We start from the raw sequence: 27,729 nt of genomic DNA on the forward strand, positions 1-27,729 counted from the left end.
GAGGAACTGAAAAACCTTCCAGGAATAAGGTTGTGGCACATACCATTTCCAGGTTGCCAAGAAAGCCAAATGATGCACTCCTCTGTCATAACCAGGAACTGAATTGTCCTGTACTTGGGTTGGCTCTCTGTTTCAGTTTAGTTGGGAATTATTATTCAATATTTGACTTTCAACTACTTCAAACAGCAACCAGTAATTGTCTCCAATAGGAACCTACTTCAAAATTACTGGAAGTTAGGAAACAAAACCTTCTACATTTCTCCTACAGTGTCATTATCAGCTCTTTCCCAAGACTCGTACAATAAGATGTTTTGAGCACAATGATGTGGGTTCTTCAGACTTGGAGGCTTCCTATATGGAGAATATTATTTCACAAAGTTAGACATTCCTAAATCAACACTTAAGTAGTATTGATTATTTCTCATCTTCTTTAATGCTGTGTTTATGAACAGCAATTTTAAGTTTACAAAAATGAAGCAAACAGTGAAGATTGAAGTTATTTTCAAAGCATGGTGTAAAGTAATCAAACCTTAATCTTCTTTCCTGTGCTATTTGATTTCTCCAGGATAAACACAGCCTCTCAAGCAAACCTTTGATTAATGAGAAATGTTGGTAGAAATCCTGAACAGAAAAGGCTCAAGCCCCATTGAAGTGAATTGGAATATGTGCATAATGATGGTCTTCATTCTACAACTTTCATGCTTTCTCCAAGGAAAAGAAAAGCCAGATTTGCATTAATTGGGTCATTGTTATGCTGGCTTTTTATGACAGCAGGATTATCAATAAATTGGGAGCCTCTATAAATATATGGAATTAATGGAATCAAATAGTACTGTGAGCAAATGCAGGAAGAAATATTGTAGAAGTAAGATAAAGCAACTATGGGAATAATTTAAATTATATGTGGAAGAAAGATTAATTCATAATCTATGGTCTTAATCTGGGTAAATCATAGAAATCTTGAGGGAAGGCATGAAGACACCTTTAAAAGCTATGATTTATTTGCAAATCTGGCCAATAAATGTTCTCTCTGTGTGCCTCTCTCTGTCTCTGCAGCACAGTATTCCTTCTATTTTCATGAGCCTATATAAAACCAATATAGTCATATACACAAACCCCACTTGAGAATTATTATACTGCATGGGCATGAAAAAGATATTATAGGCTGCAATCTTATGAAGGGATGGAAAATTTGTTTATGATTTATTTTTTTCTGAATTAAAGAATGTAGCTGTAATACAGCGAATTCTTTCCCCACTTATATAATGTTGATTATCAACAGCACAAAGGAAATTTTTTTAGCTTTTTCAATGCATGCAAGACACTTACATTTATTCATTTCTGATGCTTTACCCAACTTGGTGCATTCTAGAACTAAAATCATGGGACAATTACTATGGTAACTGAGGAAGATAGGAGTTGTATAATTGCACACCTGGAGTGCACTTACTTGGGGAAGGTTGGTGTAAAGAGTGTGAGATGATCAAATTGGAAAATGCAGTTATTGCTACATCATAAATGGCAAGAAGCAAATGGAATAATGGCCAAAGTTACAACTTCTTTAATCCATCAAAGGATCTATCTGTTCAGGCTCAGGGACTATTTGGCCCAGAAGCATTTAATAAATTCAGCCTCAGCACATAAAGAAAAGTTTATCTTACTTGGATCCATAAAAAAATAATAATCCCAATATACCCTGCATATAATTTCTGGCTACAGTTTAAAATTTCACAGGAGAATAAATACATGTACAGCAATGTAATATCTGCAGCATAGAACGAAAATGTGGAATTGTTTTGAACTTTCAGAAAAGAATTCTTATTTTTCTGGACTAAAAAAATTAAATGTTAAATGTTAAAATATTAAATGTTTTTACATTGATAAAGAAGTATTTCTTTCAGGTCTGTTGGAAGAGTATTTCCATCAAGCAATTCATTAAAAAGGAGTTAAGCATTCGTTCTTCATAGTTATTTAATACAAATTGAGAGGAAATAACTTTCAAACATTGATGTGGAAATTAAGATGTCTGTGTTGGAAGGTAACAAGTCAAATGCCATTGATTCTTCCATACCTTGATTCTTCATTACCTACTGACCAGGAGGAAACAGGACTGATTAAATAAAAAGTTAAGGACTTCATCTATATCCGTTCTTTGTTTATTGCTCTGCCAGCTCTTCGTTTAAGAGATGATAATCTGAGGTCAAGTCTTTCTGCATTTCTTACAGAATAGAATACAGAATAACAGACTTGGAAGGGATCTTGGAGGTCTTCTAGTCCCTTCTCAAATGGGAGACCTACAGGCACAGAGCACATACTCTTGGATTTTTTTTAGGTATTAGATTTTGTTTATTCTTATATTTCTTGTAAACACACACACACACATACACACACACACACACACACACACACACACACACCGGTATATACTGTATATTCTGTTATAATTATAAAATCTTCATTAATTATTGCTCAGGACTACATTCTTACCCTCTAGAATGCTTGCAGCACATCCGAATGCTTTAAATTCCAATTGCTTGGAAATATAAATCAGTAAAATCATAGGTATTCTTCAGCTGCATTCCTACATATTCCGACTAGGATAAAGTCCAGCTGAATTCTCAAGGACTTGGTCAAGTTAGGCATAGAATAGCACTGAATGAATGAAACATGAAATATGTCTTTTGACAGTTATTTATGTCTTGGACAAAGCATTGAAATGTTAATGTTTACCTATGTTTCCAGCAAAGTAATCTTTTGTCCTCTTAAAATCAATACATCACACATTTATATCAAGAAGTGAACATATAAAAAAGAAATAATTGAAGATCAATATCTAGCTTCAAAAACCTATCTGCGGTTTAAAATTCATTCTACCAGCAGATTCTATAGAAGATTCAGTTGGAAGTATTTTTACAAAAAGGAATATTGAACAGTGTCGCAGTGTGTAGAGCCTGGCATTTAGGCAGGAGAGAATAAAGGAGAGAAACTTTAGTCCAAGGAAATGAAATCTCAGCAGTATACGCAGATCAGGGAACCAGGTGGATGCTGCAGAGTGTGATTAGATACTATTCACAAGAAGAAGAGTAGAGTAAATGGAGGTAGCAGAGGCTGCATTTGCAGGTGCGCAGCAGGTGCTGTATTTTCAAAACAGGATTTACCTCAACTTGTTGAAATTGGAATGGATGCTTTGGCTTTTCACAGAGATGAAATGAAACTTTTAAGAAATGTAGCACTTCTTGAAAATGCACTCGCTCACATTCATGAGTGCCTTTGAGCACAGCAGGCTATAAGCCATTAGAAGGCTTCTCAGGCTGGAACTGTGACTTACACATACACTATGTGGGCACTATCTAAAGCTGCAAAACAAAAGCAGCCACTGAAAGACATGAATGCAAATTTGTTTTGGAAGATGATCACAGGAAGGTGTTGCCTCTCCATTACGATGCATAAACTGCTCCTTGCATTATTAAAAGTTGCATTAGATGCTGATCCTGAAAAATGGCATGTTTGACTCTCTGCTTTTCAATGGCATGATGAAACACCATGGTTGTTAGGAAGTTCCAAACTGGGATTACAGAGGAATGGGCCATTTCAAAGTCTCTTAAAAGTCCTTATTTTTCTTTAACTTGAATTTCATTCATCCCATTTCTGCCTTAGCTTGAAACTTTTTGCTAAAAAAAAAAAAAGAGTCACCTTTCTTTTTGTGCAGCTGACTTGAACAATCATTTAGTCATTTATTCCAAATGTCCAAATAAAAATTCTGGGAGAACTGTCACAATATGAATGGCATCAACTCTGGAAAGTTGGTGGGAGAAATGATACATTCCAGATAATGAGAACAAACTAGGGTTTTCAAAGTCGGTGGAGATGCACACATTCAAATTATTTATAGCTGTTGAATCAGTCTGGATTCCTGGCAACAGTCTGGAGAATTCTATCCAGTTTTTTGGCAACATTTTGGGGGTGGTTTGTCTCTCACTTTGGTTGAGAGAGAGTGATTGGCCAAGTCTTAAAGATAGCTTCAAGCCTAAGGTAGGACTAGAACTCACAGTCTCCTGCTTTCTAACCTGGTGCTTTTAACTATTACATTGTTGGCTCTTATATGATTACTAGATGAAAACCGGAATTTTTCTATTTCTTCCTGCTGCCATCTAAAGTCATCCAGAATTTTTCAACCTAGCCTTCTATGAACTATCTGTTTAGGCTCATTTATAAAGATACAGGACAAATGTCACTTTAAAAAATGAATTTATTCTAAAGTTAAAGAAATGACAACTTCTGTGATAGAAAAAAGTTTTAAGGCAGAAATATGAGTAATTGTTTTAGATATCATATTCTAACTGAATTAACCTATAATTAATAATAACTTTCACTCTCTCCTTTCATCTTGTGTCTTGCCAAGACATTGTTAACCTTAACAGTGACATATATTTAGCTTCAAGTAGCTTGAAGCAGTTCAGCTGTAATGATTCTAAAGTGTTCTTTGCATTATATGAAGGAATCTAGCTGATCTAGCTAGCAAATAATTAAGTACATTTTTACAGCTACATGCTACCATTTAGTGATTTTTTTAATGCAAATCAGAAAAGGAAACAAGGAAAAAAGGAAAGGTGTGGGAGAACCAAGACAGATATTACGTGAGTATACAAGGTTGCATAGACCTAATGATTAACCACGGAAATTTTGCTTGCCACACCAGTGTGTACTAAAATGTGTAGAGGAAATATGGAATGGTCTTGAACGGGTAAGGAAGAGCTTGTAATAAGACAAAGGTCAGGCAAAGGGGACCTGAGCCCAGGCCAAGGAAGTAACATGACAAAACATCTCAGACAAGCCCCTCCTTACTTCACATGAAAATGGACAGAGAGGGGAAGCACATTGAGACTTGCAAGAGTCTATTATTGTAGCTGATACAATATAAGTAGTCCTGACCAGTGGTGGGATTCAAAAAATTTTACTATCGATTCTGTGGGAGTGGCTTGGTGGGCATGGCATGGCTTGGTGGGTGTGGCTTGGTGGGCATGGCAGGGGAAGGATACTGTAAAATGTCCATTCCCTCCCCACTCCAGGGGAAGCTTACTGCAAAATCTCCATTTCCTCCCGATCATCTGGGACTCGGGAGGCAGAAAATAGATGGGGGCGGGGCCAGTCAGAGATAGTATTTACAGGTTCCCCAAACTACTCAAAATTTCCGCTACCAGTTCTCCAGAACTGGTCAGAACCTGCTGAAACCCACCTCTGATCCTGACCTATATATCTTTGGTCTTAGTCTGGTCTATCTTGTAGGGCTGACAAAATACAACTGCCCTCAAATGTACAGACAACCACACCTGGCTTTGTAGATTTCAATACTTGGTTTTGCTCCAACTAAGATCCTGGCCCCCTCCCTTGAAAAAGATTGGATAACTAATTGTCCCTTCATTGTGTTGTATTTTCTAACCCTTTCCTAACTCTTTGTTTAAAAAAACAGATCAGTTCTTATCAATGACGTCCACAGGAAAGGCAGGTACCAAAAATGGAATCATGCCATGTGATCATCATGAATCATATGATGAAACCTCTCCCCTTTCAGAATATGCCCCATGACACTGCATGCACTTGGAAAAGGCCTTGCATCATTTTGACAAATGTGATGAACTGAGAAGATGCCATTGATTATTTCAATTTATGAAAACCTGTATTTCCCAATTAATTAGGGTGTAGTTTCAGAGTAGAGTAAAATGCTTCTTCCTTTCCTTGGTTTCTTGTGAAATCCAGTGGTTCTTTTGGACATTCAGGCACTGCTACAAGTTCACACTTTGCAGAAGGCTGCATCCTATTTAATTTGTTTTAGTCAACTAATTTAAAAATAATCTACTGAGACTGGAAGGTTTATATTTTGAAAAATACTTCTACCGCATAAAGACATTCTCCAGTCACTGGTGATCTTAGAGGGTGGGAGGCACAGATGACTACACTTAGGTCTTAACATAATTGTATCAATGATGCAACTTACATTCTTGCATCAGATATCAGAAATCAATTACATAATCATATCATTTAAGTAATGACATCATGATGCATTTGTCATCACTTTATAACAGGGGTGTCAAACTTGATTTCATTGAGGGCCACATCAGGGTTGTGTTTGACCTCCAGGGGCTGGGGTGGGTGTGGCCAGGTTGGGCATGGCCAACTCAACGTCACTCGTGTTAGGGGAACCTTTGGTGGCCTGAGCGTTCTGCCATCTACGACGGCCTCCTGCAAACCCTCTACCAGTGAAAATGGAGCTTGGGTGTTCTGCCCCAGCTACGGACCCCAAAGAACGCAGCACACACAAAGTCCATTCAAACCTTAGTTTACTAGTTAAGGACTACTAATGAGCTTTTTTAGTAGTTGTTCGAACACAAGTACAGTTTAAATCAGTCTTTTCTGAACAAGGGCTGTTAATTTAATTTCATTAACAGCCGACAAGAATCCAGAGAATAATAACTCAATTCTGAGGCACAGTATTTCAGATAACCGTAATCTTACTGTGGTTGGCAGAATGCCCAGAAGCAATTTGCAGGAAAACTGACAAGACATAAAAAAGAGCCGAATCAAACGTTTCTGGAATCAAGATACGAAAGAATATGAACGAAGTTGTTTCCTGAAAATTGCATCAGTCGTCGTCCTTCCTTAAATAAGCTAGGGGAGTGGCCAATTAGCCCCAAGCCTTACTCTCGAGGAGACCTCCTCCTGAGGAGCCATTCCTGCCTTTTAACAGCTCAGCACACTTGTGCATCGAGAAGAGACTCCTCCTCTTCTTCCTCTTTATTTATGGGAGCTTCTGGAGGTTCTGAAGGCCCTGGCTGAATCCCTGTCTCTGGCACCACATCTTCTCCAGCCTCCTCATTGTCTGACTTGAGTGCCAGCTGCACAGGCTGCTGGCGCAGCACCACACCAGCCTCCTCACTGTCAGAATCAGCTACTAACTGCACAGGCCGCTGATGGGCCACAACATCGGGAGGACCACCTGCTGCCCTTCCATGCTCTGTTTTCACTGGCAGAGGCACCATGAGCTAGTCCTTCACTTTTCCAGGTCAGTCCTGAGGGCCAGATCTAAGCACCCCATGGGTCAGATCCAGCCCGCAGGCCTTAAGTTTGACACCCGTCGTTTATAACATCATGAATGTCACAGATATCTATGCCTCCAGCCATTTAATGTTAGTTATACAATAACTTCAGGGAAATGAAGCTTCTCAAGGGCACCAAAATAATTATTAAAACCTCTCAAGCACCTATAAATATGTATCATATTCCAAATTATATAAGCAATACTGTACTTACAGGAAGATTTAAGACAGAGAGAACGATTAAGGGAACGACCAGCCTGCTTTGAAAGGTCTACACTAATTGTGAAATGACATAGCTCAAATTTCAATAACTATACCAAGGGGCTATTGATAATCACATTGATCACAGCAGCTTGAATCACACAACAGAATCCATAAAGCAAAATAATCTTCCCTGCCTTTTCTTTAATATATCTGTTTAAAATCCTTCCTCTCTATAGCAATCAGGCTGTCCGCATCAGGCCAGGCTTTTTAATCACCCGGATCAATTGCAACAATTACTTTACAGGCCAGATCAATCTCAGCTATTTTGACTCCACACCACTGAATGCAGGTCCCAAATGAACTTCAGTCCTTTTGAAATGTACACATGTATTACCCACCAATGCAAAAGATATAATTCAGTGACTTTGAAGATTTCAGTATTCATTGTGATTTTCTTATACTTCCTACCTTCCAGATGCATTGTGAGTGCATCTTATGAAAGCACAAGATTGGGGAAGGTTTGCCTAGTTAATTACTGTCAGCATTTGGAAAGGGCCATATAATACTGTGAAATAAATTAACAATCCTCTTCCCAGTATTTAAACAAATTAGATGCAGTCTATCTCCCATACAGCTATTGGAGGACATTATAAGCTATCTATCTTGATTTAAAAGCAGCCAGATAACCTTGTCAGTAAAAAGATCCCCTAGCTCATCTTATTACTTTCCTTCTGTCAGTTTCCATATCTTGCTAAAGCAAAATGTGAAGATTAGCCCATTTTTCAAAACTCCATTAAAAACCTTAATTCTTTTTTTTCTTCTACCATAAACCATTTCACTATCTCAGGATTGAACTAACAATATTCAGTAATGATTCTTAAAAATCAACAATAAATTATCTACTAATCTAAGTCAATGTTATGTTGGTTCAAGTTTCACAAAGACAGAAGATTGAAAGCTCAAACTAACGTTTCAATAGATATAACCCATTTCTTGTCATCCTGTCAGTTGTGTTGACTGGCAGTTTTACATCTGTCCATCTCCATTTGTTCTTGATCTCTCCAACCATAATACAGATGAGAAACATGGAGTACCTTTAGTCAAAAAAGATATTTAAATTCTATTTCTCCACTGTCTTTTGGAACTCCTAAAATTAGCTACACTGTTAGAAGGAATCTTCTTGTTGAGTTGGTTACTAAGTCATTGGTAGGCTGGATTAAACAAGATAGTGAAGGGTACCAAAAATGCCTATTTTGGTATCCTTTACTATTTTTTTGTTGATCAACAGATCAGCATTTTGAAGAGCATTACAATTTTAAAAGTGCAAGTTTTTTTTTAATCAGCCACATTAACATCAAACCAGCTATGGTTGAAAATGTCAAATGGTGGCTACAATAGTGTGATTGAAAGTGTTTATTATGCGTAAGATGCACATAAAAATCAGGCAGAGCTTCATCCACATCATTATGGCTACCATTTTTACTTTTTTAAAACCTGTGGACAACTCCTATAGAACACAGTTAGCCAGTTTGTTGGCATATTCAACATGAACCTGGAAACATGGTTGGCATATCCAACATGAACCTGGAACCTTGGAAGAAATGCTGTTTTCCGATGCCTTATGAAACTTAGTTATTGGGAGTGGTGGCCCCCTCAATGCTATCTTCTGCTCTTGGAAAATATGGTTAACCTGAAGTCCTTTCTTCCAGACTTGGAGCTAGAGCTACTACAGAAATGAGATTAGGCCAACTGTTAGGCCATCTCTGTTTTTTCCTGCTGTGGCCTTGTGCGATATGTGTGTGAAGCAGAAAAATCACTGATGAAAGCACAAAAATTAAGTGTAATAATAGGGAATGTTGGTCTGTCAGCTTCCACAAAGATTTGGGGTGTTCTCCATTGGCTGTTCCTCTATTTCTTCGGTGAACTGGCAGTAGTTCTTTTACCCATAATTCATTGCCTGATCAGACATGCTGATTTTCAGCACACTGAACAGGATAAAAGTATTCCATTAGCAATATATTGAGAAAGCAAGAGGATTGCCCTTTCAAAAGGTTCCAGACCTAGTTGAGCTTTGCAAGGGGAAAATGCAAATGTTAATGTTTAAAGGAAGGGATGAATAGCAATTAAAGTGAGGAATTGAATTGTTGAGCAAAGACAACAGTGAACTTTCTGGCACTGCTTCAAAATGAAGAGGTACAAATTTGCTTCTCTCAGCCTTCAGGTGAATACAATGAGGGACTAGGAAGTTGTTTCTTGAGCAAGCGTGGTTCATTTTAGGCAAACACATAGACTTATTTAAAAAATATCAGACAATCCTAAAAGAGAGGTTGGTGTGATAGGAAGTGAGAAACATCACAGTCCCATTGACCCTGTGAATAAAGGCAATGTGGTACCTGCTTCAATTTCTGCAAGACTGAAATACTGTATACGATAGTTTCTTCCCCCTTCTTTACAGTTTGATGACTTTCCAATAGAAGGTAGCCTGAATATAAGTGAGTCAGAGACACTGCTATATAACTATATGGGCATTTAATAAAATGCCACTTCCATTTAAATTATATGATTCAAACTAATCAATAGGAATAAATGGCAACCAATAGGTGACATTAAAGAAATACAGTTGTTTATCTCTGTATCCGACATATAATGCTCATCTAACTTTTTGCAGGGCCCTATATGGTATATCTAAGGAATAATTCCACAACAGGAATCAAAATGAACTGCATATATTAAACAACAAGCATTAATTTGAGCAACTGACCCATAAATGAAGAGAGCTAATTTGGTATAGTGGTTAAGCTAGAAACTGGGAGACCAGAAGTTCTAGTCTTGCCTTAGAAACAAAACCAGTTGGGTGACCTTGGACTTAGTACTCTTTTTCTGTCCTAGGAAGAGACAATCTTCTGAACAATCTTTCCAAGAAAACTGCAAGGATTTGTCCAGGCAATTTCCAGGAGTCAAAAATTGACTTGAGATCCCTCCCCCCCTCCCTCCCTCTCTCCCTCTCCCTCCCTCTCTCTCTCTCTCTCTCTCTCTCTCTCTCTCTCTCTCTCTCACACACACACACACACACGAAAAAGTGCTTCTATCTTTTCTTTCTATCATTTGTTTTGTTTTTTAATCTCTACAACTGGGGAATAACTAACAGAAATGAAATTGACAGAAAGGAAAGATGTAAATTCTGGGTCCCAGGTCTGACCATTTAGCTCAGGGCTGTGAAACCCGCGGCCCGCGGCCCGGATGCGTCATGTGATGGCCACGCCCACGCCTTGTTTAGCGAAGGGGGGAAAAGTCCCGATACATCACGTGATGTATCGCCATGACGATACGAGTTTGACACCCCTGATTTAGCTCAAAACCAATCCTTTCATCCCAACATTAATAATCAATTAGAGAGACAAAATAGACAGTATTCTTGTGTTTGAAAGAGCGGACATGTTCTGGTAGGTAAAGCTTTGTCTGCACAAGTTATTTTTAGGCAGGAAGGCAGAATTATCATCATCCACTAACATCACTTTCTTGGGGTTCTGTGGTCCACAAGGCAATCACCATCCCCTTGGCATCTCTTCCTACACATGTTGATGCCAAAATGTGCATTATTGCATTGCAATGAAATCATTGTCTTTTTCTACTTGTATAAGTTGCATGTAAACATATAAATGATATGTTTGTATCACAATGTCACAATAGGTATTTCATCACTCATCTTTGCCTCACCCCCTCTGTACACGGACCCTGCCTTGACTACTTTTGATTCATTGCCAATATTGTTCAGCTCCTCACTATAAATGGTGGTGAATTAAAAAGAAGAGACACAACTGCACATTTTATCACAAACATAACATTCATTTATGCTATCATTAACATAATATTCATTAGGAGACATTCCTAAACCATATCAGAAGATATTACACATAAAGGCCTCTAGATAGCACCTTCAGAGAACAATATTTTACTCCTAGAATGAAACTGCTGCAAGCTTTAATCAGGGAGAAATAATAACTTCAGAAGCAGAATTTAGGATTTCATCAACAGTAACCTCTAATAAAACACTTTAATAGTTTTTATTGGACAGAAGTATATTATGTGCTCTAATCGGAACTTGCTGTACCTGTTGCCATTTTAATCAGATTGATTTGAAATCTGGCACATTTATAGAGTTCATCAAGTTTCAGATTGTTAACAAGAGGGGCAATATTTTTAAGCAATAAAATGCTGAAGCTTTAAACCTTTGTTTTAAATCAATACCATTTTAATCACAGTTCTCTTGTGGAATGTGAAAAACAAATACATTACAGCAAAAAGTAATTCACTAAACCATGTCCCCATTAGTGATGTATAGTGATTTTGTTGTGTCAACTAGTCTTCATTTAAAGTAATCAGAAACTTCTTCAGGATTTGAGGTCTCTGTCCCTTTACATTTGTCACATGATTAACAATATATAAAAGGGGAGGGGTTTTGATTATATGATCATTGATCATTGATACATTGGTTTTTAAAATTCTCCTTCCACAGGAATCACTGGGATTAACTGCAGTTATTTTCGCACAATCATGATTGGATATCAACAGATCATTTTGTACATCACTAATGGCCAAATGAATTAAATTGCAGCACGGCATTTTATATTTCAGGTTTTTGAGAAATACTGACCTGTGATGGTTGCTTTGCTGTATAAATGGCTAAAAATGGAATTCCTTGTTGCTGCAAAGATCTGAGAAACCTTCCAATTATTTCATCTGTAAAACAGAACAATGTAATAATAGTTTATATTATTATTAATGCTATTAAATTCATATTTGGGAATATAGTTAAATTTATTACCCTATATATATATTATATGTACCCTTACATATATTACATAAAAATATATTATATGTATCCTTATTATTAATCTCTAAAAGTTCATTTTTACATAATTAAATGGAAATTTAGCAATACAGGGGAGAAACATTGGCTTGCCCTAAAACTTTTTGCATATCATCAGATGCAAGAAATCATTCCAAAGATTAAGCATTGTGGAAATGATTCAAGAGAAGTCTAACAGGGCTATCAAAGAACTTCAAAGAAAATTATTGGAAATTACAGGTAGTCCTCAAGTTATGGCCGTAATAGAGCCTGCCCATCATGGCCATAAATCATGATGGTTACAACTCTAGTGACCCCCAAGACTGACCCAATTTTACAACCTTTTTATGTGATGGTCATAAAGCAATCACCACAGTTATTAAGCAAACACTGCAGTAGTTAAGTCAGCCAAAGGATCGCTATGGGCAAGTTTTGCCAAAAAAAAAGGAAGCACTGACTTTTGGCAAAACCACTACAAAACACAGTCAAATGGCCATGGAACACTGCAAACAGCCATCAATGCAAGTCACTGAGCAGCCGAAATGCAGTCACATGTCCATGAAGTAGTGGCAGTGGTGTCCATTGGAACTTCAGGGAGGTCCATCATAATTTCAAATCATTGAGGAGTGACCACTCTTAGTCTCAGGCCCACATATGAGACAGTGAGATCCAATCAAGTCCAATATTTTATTCAGCTCAGGGTTGTGCAGACTCTTGACCGGGTCTTCTTCTGGGAAAGTTCTAAGTTAGCAAAATTCTCCCCCTTTGCTGCTGCAGATGCCCATTCCATCACAATACCACAGATGTATGCAGTATACACATAAAACTGTATTGTACACAAGACTACGCATCCTACTGTTACATCTTTCTAGTTCCAGAGTTCACTGTGACCAAAACAGCTGAAAATTAGCACAGTCATTTTCTGCCATTTTGAATTAGGAAATAGATGAGCATTGCTGAATATGGCCCAAATAGGCTTAAAATATATTCCAAAAGACAATGGATATTTCTAAAATCCAGGAAAACAGAAACAAAAACTTCTCCCTGCTTGTTAAAGCCTTCAGGATCTTCTTAAATGTTAACTGTAGTCGTTGATTTATGACCACTATTGGGATCAGGATTTGTGTTGCTAAGCAGAGCAGTTGTTACATGCCCTATTTTACAGCCTTTTTTTGCAATGGTTGTTAAGCAAATCACTGCAGTTAAGGGAACTATGCAATTGTTAAGCAAATCTGGCTTTTCCTGTTGATTTTGCTAGTTGGAAGCCAGCTGAGAAGTCTGCAAATGGCAATCACATGACCCTGGGATGGTGCGAGTGTCATAAATACCAAACAAGGACAAATTGTAGGTCACTTTTTTCAATGCCACTATAACTTCAAACTATCTGTGGTCACTATACGATTGCCCACACCAATAAAGCTGTTATTCTTCACACTTGTTCTTGGAAAGAAGGGCTATCAACTTTGGTAAATGTGCTGATTTACCAAAAGATTGGGCAAAGCTCTCAAATAAAGCAGTGTAACTTGAACCAAAAGAAGGGATATTCATTTATATGCAAGCTGAAATCCCATAATGCAGTGTTTCTCAACCTTGGTAGCTTGAAGATGAGTGGACTTCAACTCCCAGAATCCCCCAGCCAGCAGCGCTGGCTGGGGGATTCTGGGAGTTGAAGTCCACCCATCTTCAAGCTACCAAGGTTGAGAAACACTGCCATAATGGATACCTTTGGCATATGCATTGTTGGTTTTGATTTGTAGCTTTACTTTTTATATTCTGCTGTTGTTGTTACATTTTATTAGTTTTCTTGAGTCTTCCAGAGAGCAGTTAGGCAGGTATAACACAAATATGTAAATTAAAATTTTAAAAAAATAAAAATATTCTTATCCAGCACAACAAACAGCTATTTTTCCTTTTACATTTACTGATCATCTCATCCCTTGCCAAAGTTCTTTCTCATTTATTCTTTGCAGGTATGTTTATTTAATCACCTACCATTTTCCATGAGCTTGTTTTGAGTGGGAAGTTCATCTTTTCTGCATGAAATAATATTGAAAGGAAAATGAAAATATTGCACAAGTAACTAATACTTGTAAACGTTTTGCATTTAAAAAACATTTCACTTAAAAAAATATTTAATATACTTTCAAGAGGAAACATAAAACATATGGTTTCATATTGAAATATTGTAGCAAAGATATCATGTTGTATTTATCATTATCAGTGAATGTTTTGACAAATGATTTAGTCCTGAAATAAATAGGGGATCCATTAAAGGAACATTATTTTGGGTAGAAAGTGCTGACAGTTATGAATATAAAAACTAAACACAATTTTTAATATGTCTCAGAAGCTAGGCCTGCTTTGTGCAATATTAAAACAACTTTAGTATCATTTAAAATGTCATATGATGGCTTATGTATTCCAGTGACTTGCATTGCGTCTGCAAAATGGAGAATAATTAGCCCCGCATAATAGCATAAAGATAAGAGTGAGTTAAACCTTCACCTGATGGACAATATTTCAAAATGATATGATGATGATGATGATGACGATGGCTACAATAACAGCAACAGCAACAATATGATAGAAATGCACCCAGGTAAACATGCCATGTCTAGTTTGCGTTTTTTATTTACGATTATTTCCTCCCTAAGGGATCAAATGTTTGGGCAGTAATTTGCTCTTTCAGAAAGAAAAGGAAAACTGGTTAAAAATAAACTGACAGCAGAACAGTTTTTATTGAATAAGACAGATAATCAGGTTTTTGCCAGTCTTAATAACTTAGGCTTCAGTTGAAAGATTTTTACCTAATAAGATTGCTGACAACACCTATAGAACAGCCTAAAATGAGAGATCATGGCAAAAAAGAAACCAAATGAGAGAGAAATTTCTATTTGAGATAAATAGATCCATTCAATGCGTCCAATGTATCCTACATAAACCATTTCAGGATTTTTTAGTGTAAGCATAAAATCTGGAGCTGTTTCTTCAAGTTGGTTCTTTCCAGATGTGTTAGGATTTCATGTACAAGTACTCCTCAACTTACAACCACAATTGAGCCCAAAATTTATGTTGCCAAGTGAGAAATTTGTTAAATTTGTAAAGTCCCTCAGATGTACTCTAGGACTGAACTTCTTGGTCTGCGAGATTCCCCCCTCTCGCAGATTTGACCCTCTACGCTATCGAGGGCCTACCTCGATGAAGGGTTTTGGAACCCAGAAAGGTGGCATGCAGTGAGGAGTGGGTTGTGGGTTTTTTTAGCTAAATTTTTATCTCGTATTTTAAGAGGGTCTGGGAGGGGGGAGGTTGTTTGTCGGGTTTGGGGGTAAACCCACGGGGGGGAGTCTGGTCGGGCTGGGTGGGCACGGCTTAGAGGGTGCAGGATTGGGGGTCGAAGAGGGGGCTAGAGTTTGTACCAATGAGGGTTTTTTCATCAGAACTGTGGGTGGGAGGGGCAGATATGGTGGGAGCAGGGGGCCATATCCTGTCGTGGGGGCACGCCCCCGCTGTTTGTGAGCGGTAGCATGCCCCAGCCCTCAATGCTCTTCTCGTTCCCCGGGTTGTGCAGGCCCTCAGGCCCCGGGCCTTCGGTTGATGTTGTGCAACACCAGGTCCCTGGTAAATAAAGCCCCCCTCATTTGTGATCTGGTTCAGGAGGCGGGGGGTCAGACCTGGTGGGTATTATGGAGACCTGGTTGGGCCAGGAGGGGGGTTCCCCTTGTTGAGATGTGCCCACCAGGTTTCTATGCATTCCATCAGCTGAGGTCCCAGGGGAGGGGCGGGGGAGTGACGGTTCTTGTAAAGGAAGGACTTGTTCCAAGAGAGGCCACTGTACCTCAGATAGCTGGATGTGACCCCACTCCTTGTGAAGTGGGGACATGGGAGGCAGATGGGCTTGCTGATCACGTACCTGGCTACCTACCACGTGTCGGCAGCCTGCCCGAGCTGCTCAACGTGATTGCTGAAGTGGTGGTGGAGACCCCCAGGCTTATGGTCATGGGGGACTTCAACTTGCCATTTGTCAGCAAAGCATCTGAGGCGGCCCGGGAGTTCATGGCTTCCATGACGGCCATGGAACTGACCCAATTAATTCATGGACCCATTCACATGGGAGGACACACTCTGGACTTGATTTTTGTCTCTGGTCAGTGGATGAATGATCTTGAGATAGGGGAGATAGTGACTGAGCCCTTGTCATGGTCAGATCATTCCCTTCTTAGGCTTGACTTTCTAACCACCACACCCCACCGCAAGGAGGCGGAACAGACTAGGTGGTTCTGCCCCAGGCGCCTGATGGATCCTGATAGGTTCCAGACAGAGCTTGGGCCATTTCCTGAGGCTCTGACTCATGGCTCGGCTGAAGAGCTGGTGGCTGCCTGGGACAGGGCAGCCGCTGGCGCTTTGGACCGAGTCTTGCCTTTGCGGCCTCTGACCCATTGCCGAGTTTACCTGGCTCCTTGGTTCTCTGAGGAGCTGAGAGAGATGAAGCACCGGAAAAGACACCTGGAGAGTGGTTGGAGGACCAGCCGTTCCGAATCTGACCGAACACTGGTGAGGTCTCATATTAAGACCTACCTAGTGGCGATAAAACGGGCAAAATGTAACTATTTTTCCGCTCTTGTCACATCTGCAGATAACTGCCCAGTCACCCTGTTTAGAGTGACCCACTCCCTTCTCCATCTGGGAGCGCGGGAGGATCCCTTGCAGGGTCAGGCTGAGGATTGTGTGCAATATCTGCATGATAAAATCACTCAGATTCGGGAAGGCTTGGTCTCTGACTGGGTAGGTACAGGCGGGATGATGGAGGCAGGTCTTCAGAATGTCATTTGGGAGGAGTTTGACCCTGTGGCTCCCGAGGACATGGACAGGATTCTGGGATGTCTGAATGCGACCACATGCTTATTGGACCCGTGTCCCTCCTGGTTGGTGCTGGCCTCCCGGGAGGTTACACGAGGCTGGCTCCAGGGGATTATTAACGCTTCTCTGAGTGAGGGTGTCTTGCCTTCTGCCTTGAAAGAGGCAGTGGTGAGGCCCCTCCTTAAGAAGCCCTCCCTGGATCCGGCTGTTTTGGCTAACTACCGTCCAGTCTCCAACCTTCGCTTTGTGGTGAAGGTTGTTGAGAGTGTGGTGGCGTGACAGCTTCCGCGGTGCCTGGATGAAGCTGTCTATCTAGATCCGCTCCAGTCTGGCTTCAGGCCTGGGCACAGCACAGAAATGGCATTGGTTGCATTGGTGGATGATCTCTGGAGGGCTTGGGATAGGGGTTTATCCTAGACCTGTTACATCTCTCAGCGGCTTTTGATACCATCGACCATAGTATCACGCTGCACTAGTTGGAGGGGCTGGGGGTGGGGGGCACCGTTTTACAGTGGTTCTCCTCCTATCTCTCGGACCGATCACAGTCGGTGTTGGCAGGAGGGCAGAGGTTGACCCCGAGGCACCTTGTCTGTGGGGTGCCACAGGAGTTGGTCCTCTCACCCCTCCTGTTCAACATTTATGTGAAGCCGCTGGGTCAGATCATCTGTGGTTTTGGGCTGGAGTTCCATCAGTACGCTGATGATACCCAGCTGTACATCTCGACCCCAGGCCATCCCAATGATGCCCTTGAAGTGATGTCCCAGTGCCTGGAGGCCGTGCGGGTCTGGATGGGGAGAAATAGGCTCTGACTCAACCCTTCCAAGACCGAATGGCTGTGGCTTCCGGCGTCCCGAAATAGCCAGAAGGTGTCATTGCTGGCTATTGGGGGCGAGTTACTGGCCCCCATGGAGAGGGCTCGCAACTTGGGCGTCCTCCTGGATGCACGGCTGTCTTTAGAAGAGCATATGATGGCTGTGGCCAGGGGGGCTTTTTATCAGGTTTGCCTGATTACCAGTTGCGTCCCTTTCTGGATCGGGACTCCTTACGCACAGTCACTCAGGCTCTCATCACTTCCCGCCTGGACTACTGCAATGCTCTCTACATGGGGCTCCCCTTGAGGAGCATCCGGAGGCTCCAACTGGTGCAGAATGCGGCCGCACGGGGGATTATGGGAGCGATGGGGTGCTCCCATGTGACACCTCTCCTGAGCAAGCTGCATTGGCTCCCGGTGGTCTTCCGGGTGCGCTTCAAGTTACCACCTTTAAAGCGCTCCATGGCTTAGGGCCTGGGTACTTACGGGACCGCCTTCTGCCACCGATAGCCTCCCACCAGCCAGTACGCTCCCACAGAGAGGGACTCCTCAGGGTGCTGTCAGCCAGGCAATGTCAGCTGGCGACCCCCAGGGGGAGGGCCTTCTCTGTGGCAGCACCTTTCCTTTGGAACAACCTGTCCCTGGAGATACGTAGGATCCCAGATCTCTGTTCTTTTCGCCATGCCCTTAAAACTTTTTTATTTCATCAAGCTGGGCTGGCTTGACCCCCCACCCCTTAGACATTTTTAATTATTAATTGATTTTAGTTGGGTGTTTTAAATTTTATATTGAGCCAAAACTTGTTTAATTCTTTTAAAATTAATCTTAAATTTTGTATGTGATGCTTTTAGTCTTGGCTGTTCACTGCCCTGAGTCCAGTAGGAGAAGGGCGGTATAAAAATCTAATAAAATAAATAAATAAATAAATAAATAAATAAATAAATAAATAAATAAATAAATAAAAAGTTTTGCCCCATTTTACGACGTTTCTTGCCACATTTGTTAAGTGAATCACAGCAGTTGTTAAATTAGTTGTTAAGTGAATCTGGTTTCCCTATTGACTTTGCTTGTCAGAAGATTGCAAAAGGTGTTTACATGACCATGGGATACTATAACTATCATAAATGTAAGTCAGTTGTCAAGCAACCGAATGTAAATCACATGACCATGGAGATGTTACAATGGTCATAAGTGTGAAAAATGGTCATGTCACTTTTTCAGTGCCATTGTACCTTCAAATGGTCACTAAGTGAATTGTTTTAAGTCAAGGACTACCTGTACCAAGGAAACCCACTTTCACTATGATTATATTCCTCACTATTGGGAAGCAGAATGCTCCCTTCTGATACTTTACAAGTTTGCTCCCATCATTCCATCTATGTATTCTTTTAAAATTTGGAAGGACTTGTGTGCATCTCAAAATAATATAGGAGAATCTTTGGCTGTTGGATCTTCCTGTATCTACGGAAAATACATTACTGATTATAACTCCTTTTCAATTGACATTATTCTTACATAAGACCTACTATTTAAGAAACTTCACAGATGCTTTATGGAACCTTTGCACCTTTCGCCGCACCCTCAAAACGCTATTGTTTCACCAAGCAGGGCTGGCCTAAATGCTATTTTAACGGGTGGTTTCTATTTTAACTCTTTCGGCCAAATTATTTAATATTTTTAAATTGTCTTTTAACTTTCATATAGTTCTGGGTTTTATTCTTGGCTGTACACCGCCCTGAGTCCTTCGGGAGAAGGGCGGTATAAAAATTGAATAAAATAAATAAAATAAATAAAATAAATAAAATAAATAAAATAAATAAAATAAATAAAATAAATAAAATAAATAAAATAAATAAAATAAATAAAATAAATAAAATAAATAAAATAAATAAAATAAATGTCTAGTCCTTATGAGAGTTCATACCTTCTGATTGGTGGTAGGTTTATCTCAAATAAATTGGGTCTGGAGATATTCACTCTTAGCTTTGATATGTCAGGGCTGTCTACATTTACCAAGTTCCAGTTCAGAGTCTTCTGGAGGTGGCCTGAAAAATGACTGACAGCATGACAGTCAACTGCTGGCAAAACCAATGAAGATGATGAAGTCTCAAGAAGCTCCTGCAGTAAATACAAATAGAAGTTAATTATGAGGTAGATAATTAAAGACCTTAAGGGGGTGATTGCTTTTTATACTCTGATCAGCTTTGATTACAGTCTTTTATAGTTTCCATTATGCAAAATAAATTCTATTACCTTCAATAAGCATTTGACAAGCAATTTCATTACGCAAACAACCCAGTAATGAAAATCACCTTGTGGAAAACAACAAGGAAAAAGTTCAATATTGATAATGTCTTACATGTTTTGGAAATAAGTAGGTATGAAACCGGCTGTTTTGCAACCAACCTACCAAGAAGTAAGAAGCATTGATATGTAATATGGTAACAGATGGGATCTTTTGAGAGCTGCTAATGCCCTGCCAGTAAATTCATGGCTATACTCATACTTGATGACCAAACTGTAACACTGAGTGAACGGCTCACATGTGTAAATGATAATTTTTTTTTCACTTATCCCTTAAATGAAATGTTCGAACCAAGTCAACCTTGAGCCAAAATGTTTGGCTCAAGGTTGACTCGGCCTTCCATCCTTCCTAGGTCGGTAAAATGACCCAGACTTTTGGGAACAATATGCTGACACTGTAAAAGAGAGAGGGCTGTAAAGCACTATGAAATGGTATATACCATATTTTTCAGAGTATAAGAAGTGTCTTTTTCGAAGCTTTTTTTCAGCCCTAATGAGGCACTAGCGATCTTCCGTGCTTTGCCTGCTCCCTCCGACTCTCAGCTGTTCTTTAGAAGCTTTTTTTCCCAGAGAAGCGACCCTTCAGGCTTTGCCTGCTCCCTCCGACTCAGCTGTGCTTTAGAAGCTTTTTTTCAGCCCTAACAAGGTGCTAGCAAATGAAGCAATCTCTGTGCTTGCCTGCTTTTCTCATTGCTTCTCTTTCCAAAGATCAGTTGTGCTTTAGCAGGGGATAAAAAAGCGTGCACTCAAAACCAGCAAACTAATGTGCTGAAGCTGACCAGACTAAGGACACTAGCCAGATGAATACCTGGTAGGCAGATTTCCCCCCCCCCTATTTTCCTCCCTAAAAACTAAGCTGCGTTTTATACTCAGGTGCATCTTATACTCCAAAAAATATGGTAAGTCTGAAAGCTATTGCTATTGCTACTCTTCTTAAGGAGACAGGAATGAAAATGAAAATAGCCAAGAAATATGAACGCCAGATTGATGACTTGGGATCAGTCACTCTCAGTCCAACCCTCCTCACAGGATTATTATTGTGGGGAAAATAGGAGAAGGAAGGAGTATTAGATATGTTTGCCACCTAGAATTCCTTACAAAAATAATATAGGCAGGATAAATAAATGAAACAAAATTTAAAAATTATACAGTACTTTCTGTTCCCAGGGCTGTCTCGAGGTTGTGGTGAAAAATGTCAAGATGCCAATGCACATCAAACACAGAATTTTAACTATATTATTGCAGTTGCCATCTTGAGGTTTTTCACTATACTCTGTGAATATTCCCATCTGCAGAACTTTTTGCAAAACATGAGTTTATCCTGTCATAGCCAACTCTCTATGAAAGTACATAGTTATGAACAATCAGTTATTAACATATATCATTTTCACATCTATACTGCTTAAGGTGAAAAGAATATACAGCATGTAAAACACTACAACAGGAATAGATAAAATTTACATTGACTTCTGAAAAGCCTTTGATTCAGTGGTACATGACAAACTACTTCTAAAACTAAAATCCTATAGCATCTCCAGATTCCTACACAACTGGGTAGCTGTGTTCTTGTCAAACAGATAACAAGTGGTCAAAATAGGGAGCGCCCTATCAAATCCTGCACCTGTTAATAGTGGTGTCCCCCAAGACAGCGTTCTAAGACCAACACTCTTCATACTATACATAAATGACCTTTGTGATCATATTATAAGCAACTGCGTTCTCTTCGCCGATGATATAAAACTATTTAACACCACCGACAATGCTGCTACCCTTCAAAAAGACCTTGACTTTGTGTCGGAATGGTCAAACAATTGGCAACTCCAAATCTCAACCAACAAATGCTCTGTCTTACACATTGGCAGAAAGAATCAGAACACAAAATACAAGCTGAGTGGACACGACCTTGTAGATCACCCTGACTCTGTCAAGGACCTTGGAGTACTCATATCTAATGATCTAAGTGCCAAAGCCCACTGTATCAACATCGCCAAAAAGGCATTAAGAGTTGTAAACCTTATCTTGCGTAGCTTTTTCTCCAGTAATATTACACTACTAACCAGAGCATACAAAACATTTGCTAGACCAATTCTTGAATACAGCTCATCTGCCTGGAACCCGCACTGCATATCGGTCATTAATACAACTGAGAGTGTCCAGAAATATTTCACAAGAAGAGTCCTCCACTCCTCTGCTTGCAACAAAATACATTATGTCACCAGACTTGAAATTCTGGGCTTAGAAAATTTAGAACTACGCTGCCTTCGGTATGACCTAAGTGTAGCTCGTACAATTATCTGCTAAAATGTCCTACCTGTCAATGACTACTTCAGCTTCAACCACAACAATACATGAGTACACAACAGATACAAACTTAAAGTAAACCACACCAAACTCGATTGCAGAAAATATGACTTCAGCAACAGAGTGGTCAATGCCTGGAATGCACTACCTGACTCTGTGGTTTCATCCCCAAACCCCCCAAATTTTAACCTTAGAATGGCTACTGTTGACCTCACCCCATTCTTAAGAGGTCTGTAAGGAGCGTGCATAAAAGCACCAGCGTGCCTACCATCCCTGTCCTAATGTTCCCTTTATTTGTATTCATTTTATGTATTCAATTCATGCTTATACTTATATATATTATCTAATACATACTTGACAAATAAAATTAATAATAATAATAATAATAATAATAATAATAATAATAATTTTCACAGCAAAATTTCACAAACTGACTACCTACAACGCCATGACCGTGTTGCTAAAATCATTCACTGGAAATTGTGCCAGAAGTTTGGATTTGAGTACAGCAAAAACCACTGGGAACATCAGGTTGAGAAAGTTTTAGAGAATGAGAAACTCAAGATCTTGTGGGACTTTAGGATTCAGACTGACAGGCACTTGGTCCACAACACACCTGACATAACAATAGTTGAAAAGAAAAAAGTATGGTTCATTGACATTGCAATACCTGGTGATGCACGAATTGAAGATAAGCAGCAAGAAAAAATCACAAAGTACCGGGACTTACAAATTGAAGTTGAGCGACTGTGGAAAAAGAAATCGTGTGTTGTCCCGATTGTAATTGGAGCCCTCGGAGCAATACCCAAAGGGCTACCCCGCTATTTAGAAATTCTAAATTTGCCGGACTTGAACATTTTGACTCTACAAAAAACCACCTTACTCGGAACAGCTTACATCCTCCGACGATAACTTAACAGTTCCTAGGTCCTTGGTTAGGACTTGAGCTGCTGAGCTATTAACCAGCCTCAAAGGCTGTGAATCTCACTAAAGATTAACCAATAAATAATAATAATAATAATAATAATAATAATAATAATAATAATAATAATAATAGAAATTGATAAATTTTGGCTGGAATGCAAAGTGGTATTAGAAAATGTTCATTTTTACTTATGATTTTGCCAAACATTGGCCTCAAAAAGGCATCTCTGCTGAATTTCTTCTTTCCAATATGAAATCAGTTCTGTGCAAGTCAAAATTTGGATTAATTTCATTATGGAAAAATGAGAGTTTATTTTATTTAAATCAACAGAAATGTTCCCTTCAAGATAGCATGCTGAGCAGTAGGAGGGATTTGCTTCTCCTGCCAATGAACAGCTGGTTTTGTTGCCAAAGTGGGTTCCTTGGCACCCAGCTCCCTAAATTAAATGGGAGCATCTAGGAATGACCCAAGATGACTCTTTGACAACTGTGGGCACTCCTGAGAAGAGGAATCCTTGAGGTTGTAATTCCTGGTGTGGCAATCAGAGAGTCCCAGTCTCCATCTTTCCTCTCAGCTGTTTCTATTTTTAAACAAACCTTGGCTTTCAACTGCACTTTTCAAAGTATTTTTTTCTTTTAATTTGATTCTTATTTTTAAAAGTGAACTGACTCGTTGAATGCTGATTTATTCTAACCCCCTGCTAGATTTTAATGGTAATTTTCTCTTGTTGCTTTACTGTATTTTTTTTTTTCAGCTCTGACAAGCCACTCCAGGTTTTTTGGTTTTCCCCTACCATTTGGAAAACAAGAGCTGTGTTATCTCTCCTGTTAAAATTCAGCAGAGAAAATATGAATCAATCTGCCTATCTACATCATAATAACAGAACAGAACAGAATAACAGAGTTGAAGGGACCTTGGAGGTCTTCTAGTCCAACCCCCTTCTTAGGCAGGAAATCCTACACCACTTCAGACAAATTGTTATCTAATCTCTTCTTTAAAACTTCCAGTGTTGAAACATTTACAACTTCAGAAGGCAAGTTGTTCCACTGATTAATTGTTCTAACTGTCAGGAAATTTCTCCTTAATTCTAGGTTGCTTCTCTCCTTGATTAGTTTCCACCCATTGCTTCTTGTTCTACCCTCAAGTGCTTTGGAGAATAATTTGACTCCCTCTTCTTTGTGGTAACCCCTGAGATATCGGAACACTGCTATCATGTCACTCCTAGTCCTTCTTTTCATAAGGCTAGACATATCCAGTTCCAGCAACCATTCTTTATATGTTTTATCCTCGAGTCCCCTAATCATCTTTGTTGCTCTTCTCTGCACTCTTTGTAGAGTCTCCACATCTTTTTTACATCATGGTGACCAAAATTGAATGCAGTATTCCAAATGTGGCCTTACCAAGGCATTATAAAGTGGTATTAACACTTCATGTGATCATGGTTCTATCCGTCTTGATGCAGCCTAGAAATATATTGGCTTTTTTGACAGCTGCAGCACACTGCTGGCTCATATTTAAGTGATTGTCCACTAGGACTCCAAGATCCCTCTCACAGTCACCACTATTGAGCAAGGTACAGTGGCATATACTGTACCTGTGCATTTTGTTTTTCTTGCCTAAATGTAGAACCTTACTTTTTTCTCCATTGAATTTCATTTTGTTAGATTGCGCCCAATCTTCAAGTCTGTCAAGATCCTTCTGTATTTTAAGCCTATCTTCCATATGATAATGATCATCATATGGGTTTAATCAAATTTAGCAAGCAAATGTTTAGATGCTAATAAGAACATTTATCAATTCTTGAGCCAATTTATACATCCAGTGCTACATTAGTGACTCTTATTTCTACCCAAAGGGAAGCCAATTAAATCATTTGAGATACATTTTCTAGAACACACAGTCATTAACATCATTTGCTAAAAGTAAATCTAAAAACCATCTGTTCCCTCTTAGGCAATAGCTGTTGGGAGCATCCTCATGATAAACTAGCTGATAATTAGCATTGCTACTGTTCTCAAATATTTTATTTATATATTTTTTAACATCATCTATGTACTATCTGATTCTTAAACTGTAACATATTTTTGTACAAATCTCTTTATTCAACTTCAGGGAAAATTATGTAACTGAATGGATTAAAAATATTACCCAAATATATATTTTCTTTTGAACAAGATCAATTACTATATAAGGCACAGAGCCAGGACATTATACCTTTGGCATTGGCAAAATGCAAGAACTGACCTATACAGACAGATACATGCTTCAGTGGCTTACCACTTGTCACTTATTTTTAATAATTTATTTCATCCATTTGTTTGCCATCTATAAACCACCAAGTGGTGTGCAGGCAAGAGCAATGATCACCATGTAACTGGACATGGGCAAGAGAAAAACTAGCAATATCTACTCCTTTTCATAATTATTGCTTCCAGGTAAAAATAGTGAACAAATGAGTAATGCACATTTGTCCTCTCCTTTCATAAAGTGAATAGGAAAACATATATGAATCTTTCTTCAATATTGTCATTGGGACAGGGCCTTCACCTACTTTATGACCAATTTTTTTTCCTCCAAAATCCAGCTGTCACTTCTCAGGATCAGCTGTATAAGACAACTGCCAAATGGTTGGGTCAATCATGGGATTTACTAGTGTCCCTGAATCCATCTATAATTCTGAAGTATTTAGCATACAGTGATTGTAATTTAGTAAATTGCTTTGATACTGTAATCAGTATCAGGAGCTGAGGGAGATGAAGCACCGGAGAAGATGCCTGGAAAGCAGCTGGAGGTCTAGCCGTTCCGAATCTGACCGAACACTGGTAAGATCTCATATTAAGACTTACCTAGTGGCAATAAAAGCGGCAAAATGTAACTATTTTTCCGCTCTTATCGCATCGGCAGATAACCGCCCAGCCGCCCTGTTTAGGGTGACCCGCTCCCTCCTCCATCTGGGAGCGCGGGAGGAGCCCTTATAGGTCAGGCTGAGGATTTTGTCCAGTATCTGCACGACAAAATCACTCAGATTCGGGAAGGCTTGGTCTCTGACTGGGTAGGTACAGACGGGATGATAGAGGCCAGTCTTGAGAATGTCATTTGGGAAGAGTTCGATCCTGTTGCTCCCGAGGACGTGGACAGGATACTGGGACGGCTGAACGCAACCACATGTTTATTGGGCCCGTGTCCCTCCTGGTTGGTGCTGGCCTCCCGGGAGGTTACACGAGGCTGGCTCCAGGGGATTATTAACGCTTCTTTGAGTGAGGGTGTCTTGCTGTCTGCCTTGAAAGAGGTGGTGGTGAGGCCCCTCCTCAAGAAGCCCTCTCTGGATCTGGCTGTTTTGGCTAACTATCGTCCGGTCTCCAACCTTCGCTTTGTGGCGAAGGTTGTTGAGAGTGTGGTGGCGCGACAGCTTCCTCAGTACCTGGATGAAGCTGTCTATCTAGATCCATTCCAGTCCGGCTTCAGGCCTGGGCACAGCACGGAAACGGTATTGGTCGCGTTGGTGGATGATCTCTGGAGGGCTCGGGATAGGGGTTTATCCTAGTCCTGTTAGATCTCTCAGTGGCTTTTGATACCATTGACCATGGTATCATGCTGCGCCGGTTAGAGAGGTTAGGGGTGGGGGGCACCATCCTATGGTGGTTCTCCTCCTATCTCTCGGACCGGTCGCAGTCGGTGTTGGCGGTCGACCCCAAGGCACCTTGTTTGTGGGGTACTGCAGGGGTCAGTCCTCTCACCCCTTCTGTTCAATATTTATGTGAAGCTGCTGGGTGAGATCATCTGTGGTTTTCGGATGGAGTTCCATCAGTACACTGATGATACTCAGCTGTACAACTCCACCCCAGGCCATCCCAATGATGCCCTTGAAGTGATGTCCTGGTGCCTGGAGGCTGTGCGGGTCTGGATGGGGAGAAACAGGCTTCGACTCAACCCTTCCAAGACCGAGTGGCTGTGGCTTCCGGCGTCCTGATATAGCCAGATGGTGCCATTGCTGGTTATTGGGGGCGAGTTACTGGCCCCCTCAGAGAGGGCTTGCAACTTGGGCGTCCTCCTGGATGCCCGGCTGTCTTTAGAAGAGCATATGACGGCCGTGGCCAGGGGGGCTTTTCATCAGGTTTGCCTGATTCACCAGTTGCGTCCTTTTCTGGATCGGGACTCCTTACGCACAGTCACTCAGGCTCTCATCACTTCCCGCCTGGACTACTGGGGTCCCTTTGAGGAGCACCCAGAGGCTCCAACTGGTGCAGAATGCGGCCGCGCGGGGGATTATGGGAGCGATGGGCCGCTCCCATGTGACACCCTTCCTGCACGAGCTGCATTGGCTCCCAGTGGTCTTCTGGGTACGCTTCAAGGTGTTGGTTACCACCTTTAAAGCACTCCATGG

At 40.2% G+C, this 27,729-nt stretch overlaps 1 protein-coding gene across 2 annotated transcripts in view; it reads right to left on the reverse strand.

Annotated features, from left to right (window-relative positions):
- Positions 1–27,729, reverse strand: part of LOC117673621 (V-type proton ATPase subunit S1-like) — a 64,061-nt gene that overhangs the window by 14,795 nt on the left and 21,537 nt on the right. For both annotated transcript variants that reach the window (XM_034431097.3, XM_034431098.3), the window contains exons 4-6: positions 19,740–19,933; positions 14,140–14,180; positions 11,953–12,038 (exon numbers count right to left, since the gene is read on the reverse strand). In XM_034431097.3, the coding sequence (XP_034286988.2) occupies positions 11,953–12,038; positions 14,140–14,180; positions 19,740–19,933 (321 nt within the window). The remainder of the gene's footprint in view (positions 1–11,952; positions 12,039–14,139; positions 14,181–19,739; positions 19,934–27,729) is intronic.

This window comes from Pantherophis guttatus, chromosome 7, assembly GCF_059756535.1.
Source record: "Pantherophis guttatus breed Tessera chromosome 7, ASM5975653v1, whole genome shotgun sequence".
NCBI classification, from domain to species: domain Eukaryota; kingdom Metazoa; phylum Chordata; class Lepidosauria; order Squamata; family Colubridae; genus Pantherophis; species Pantherophis guttatus.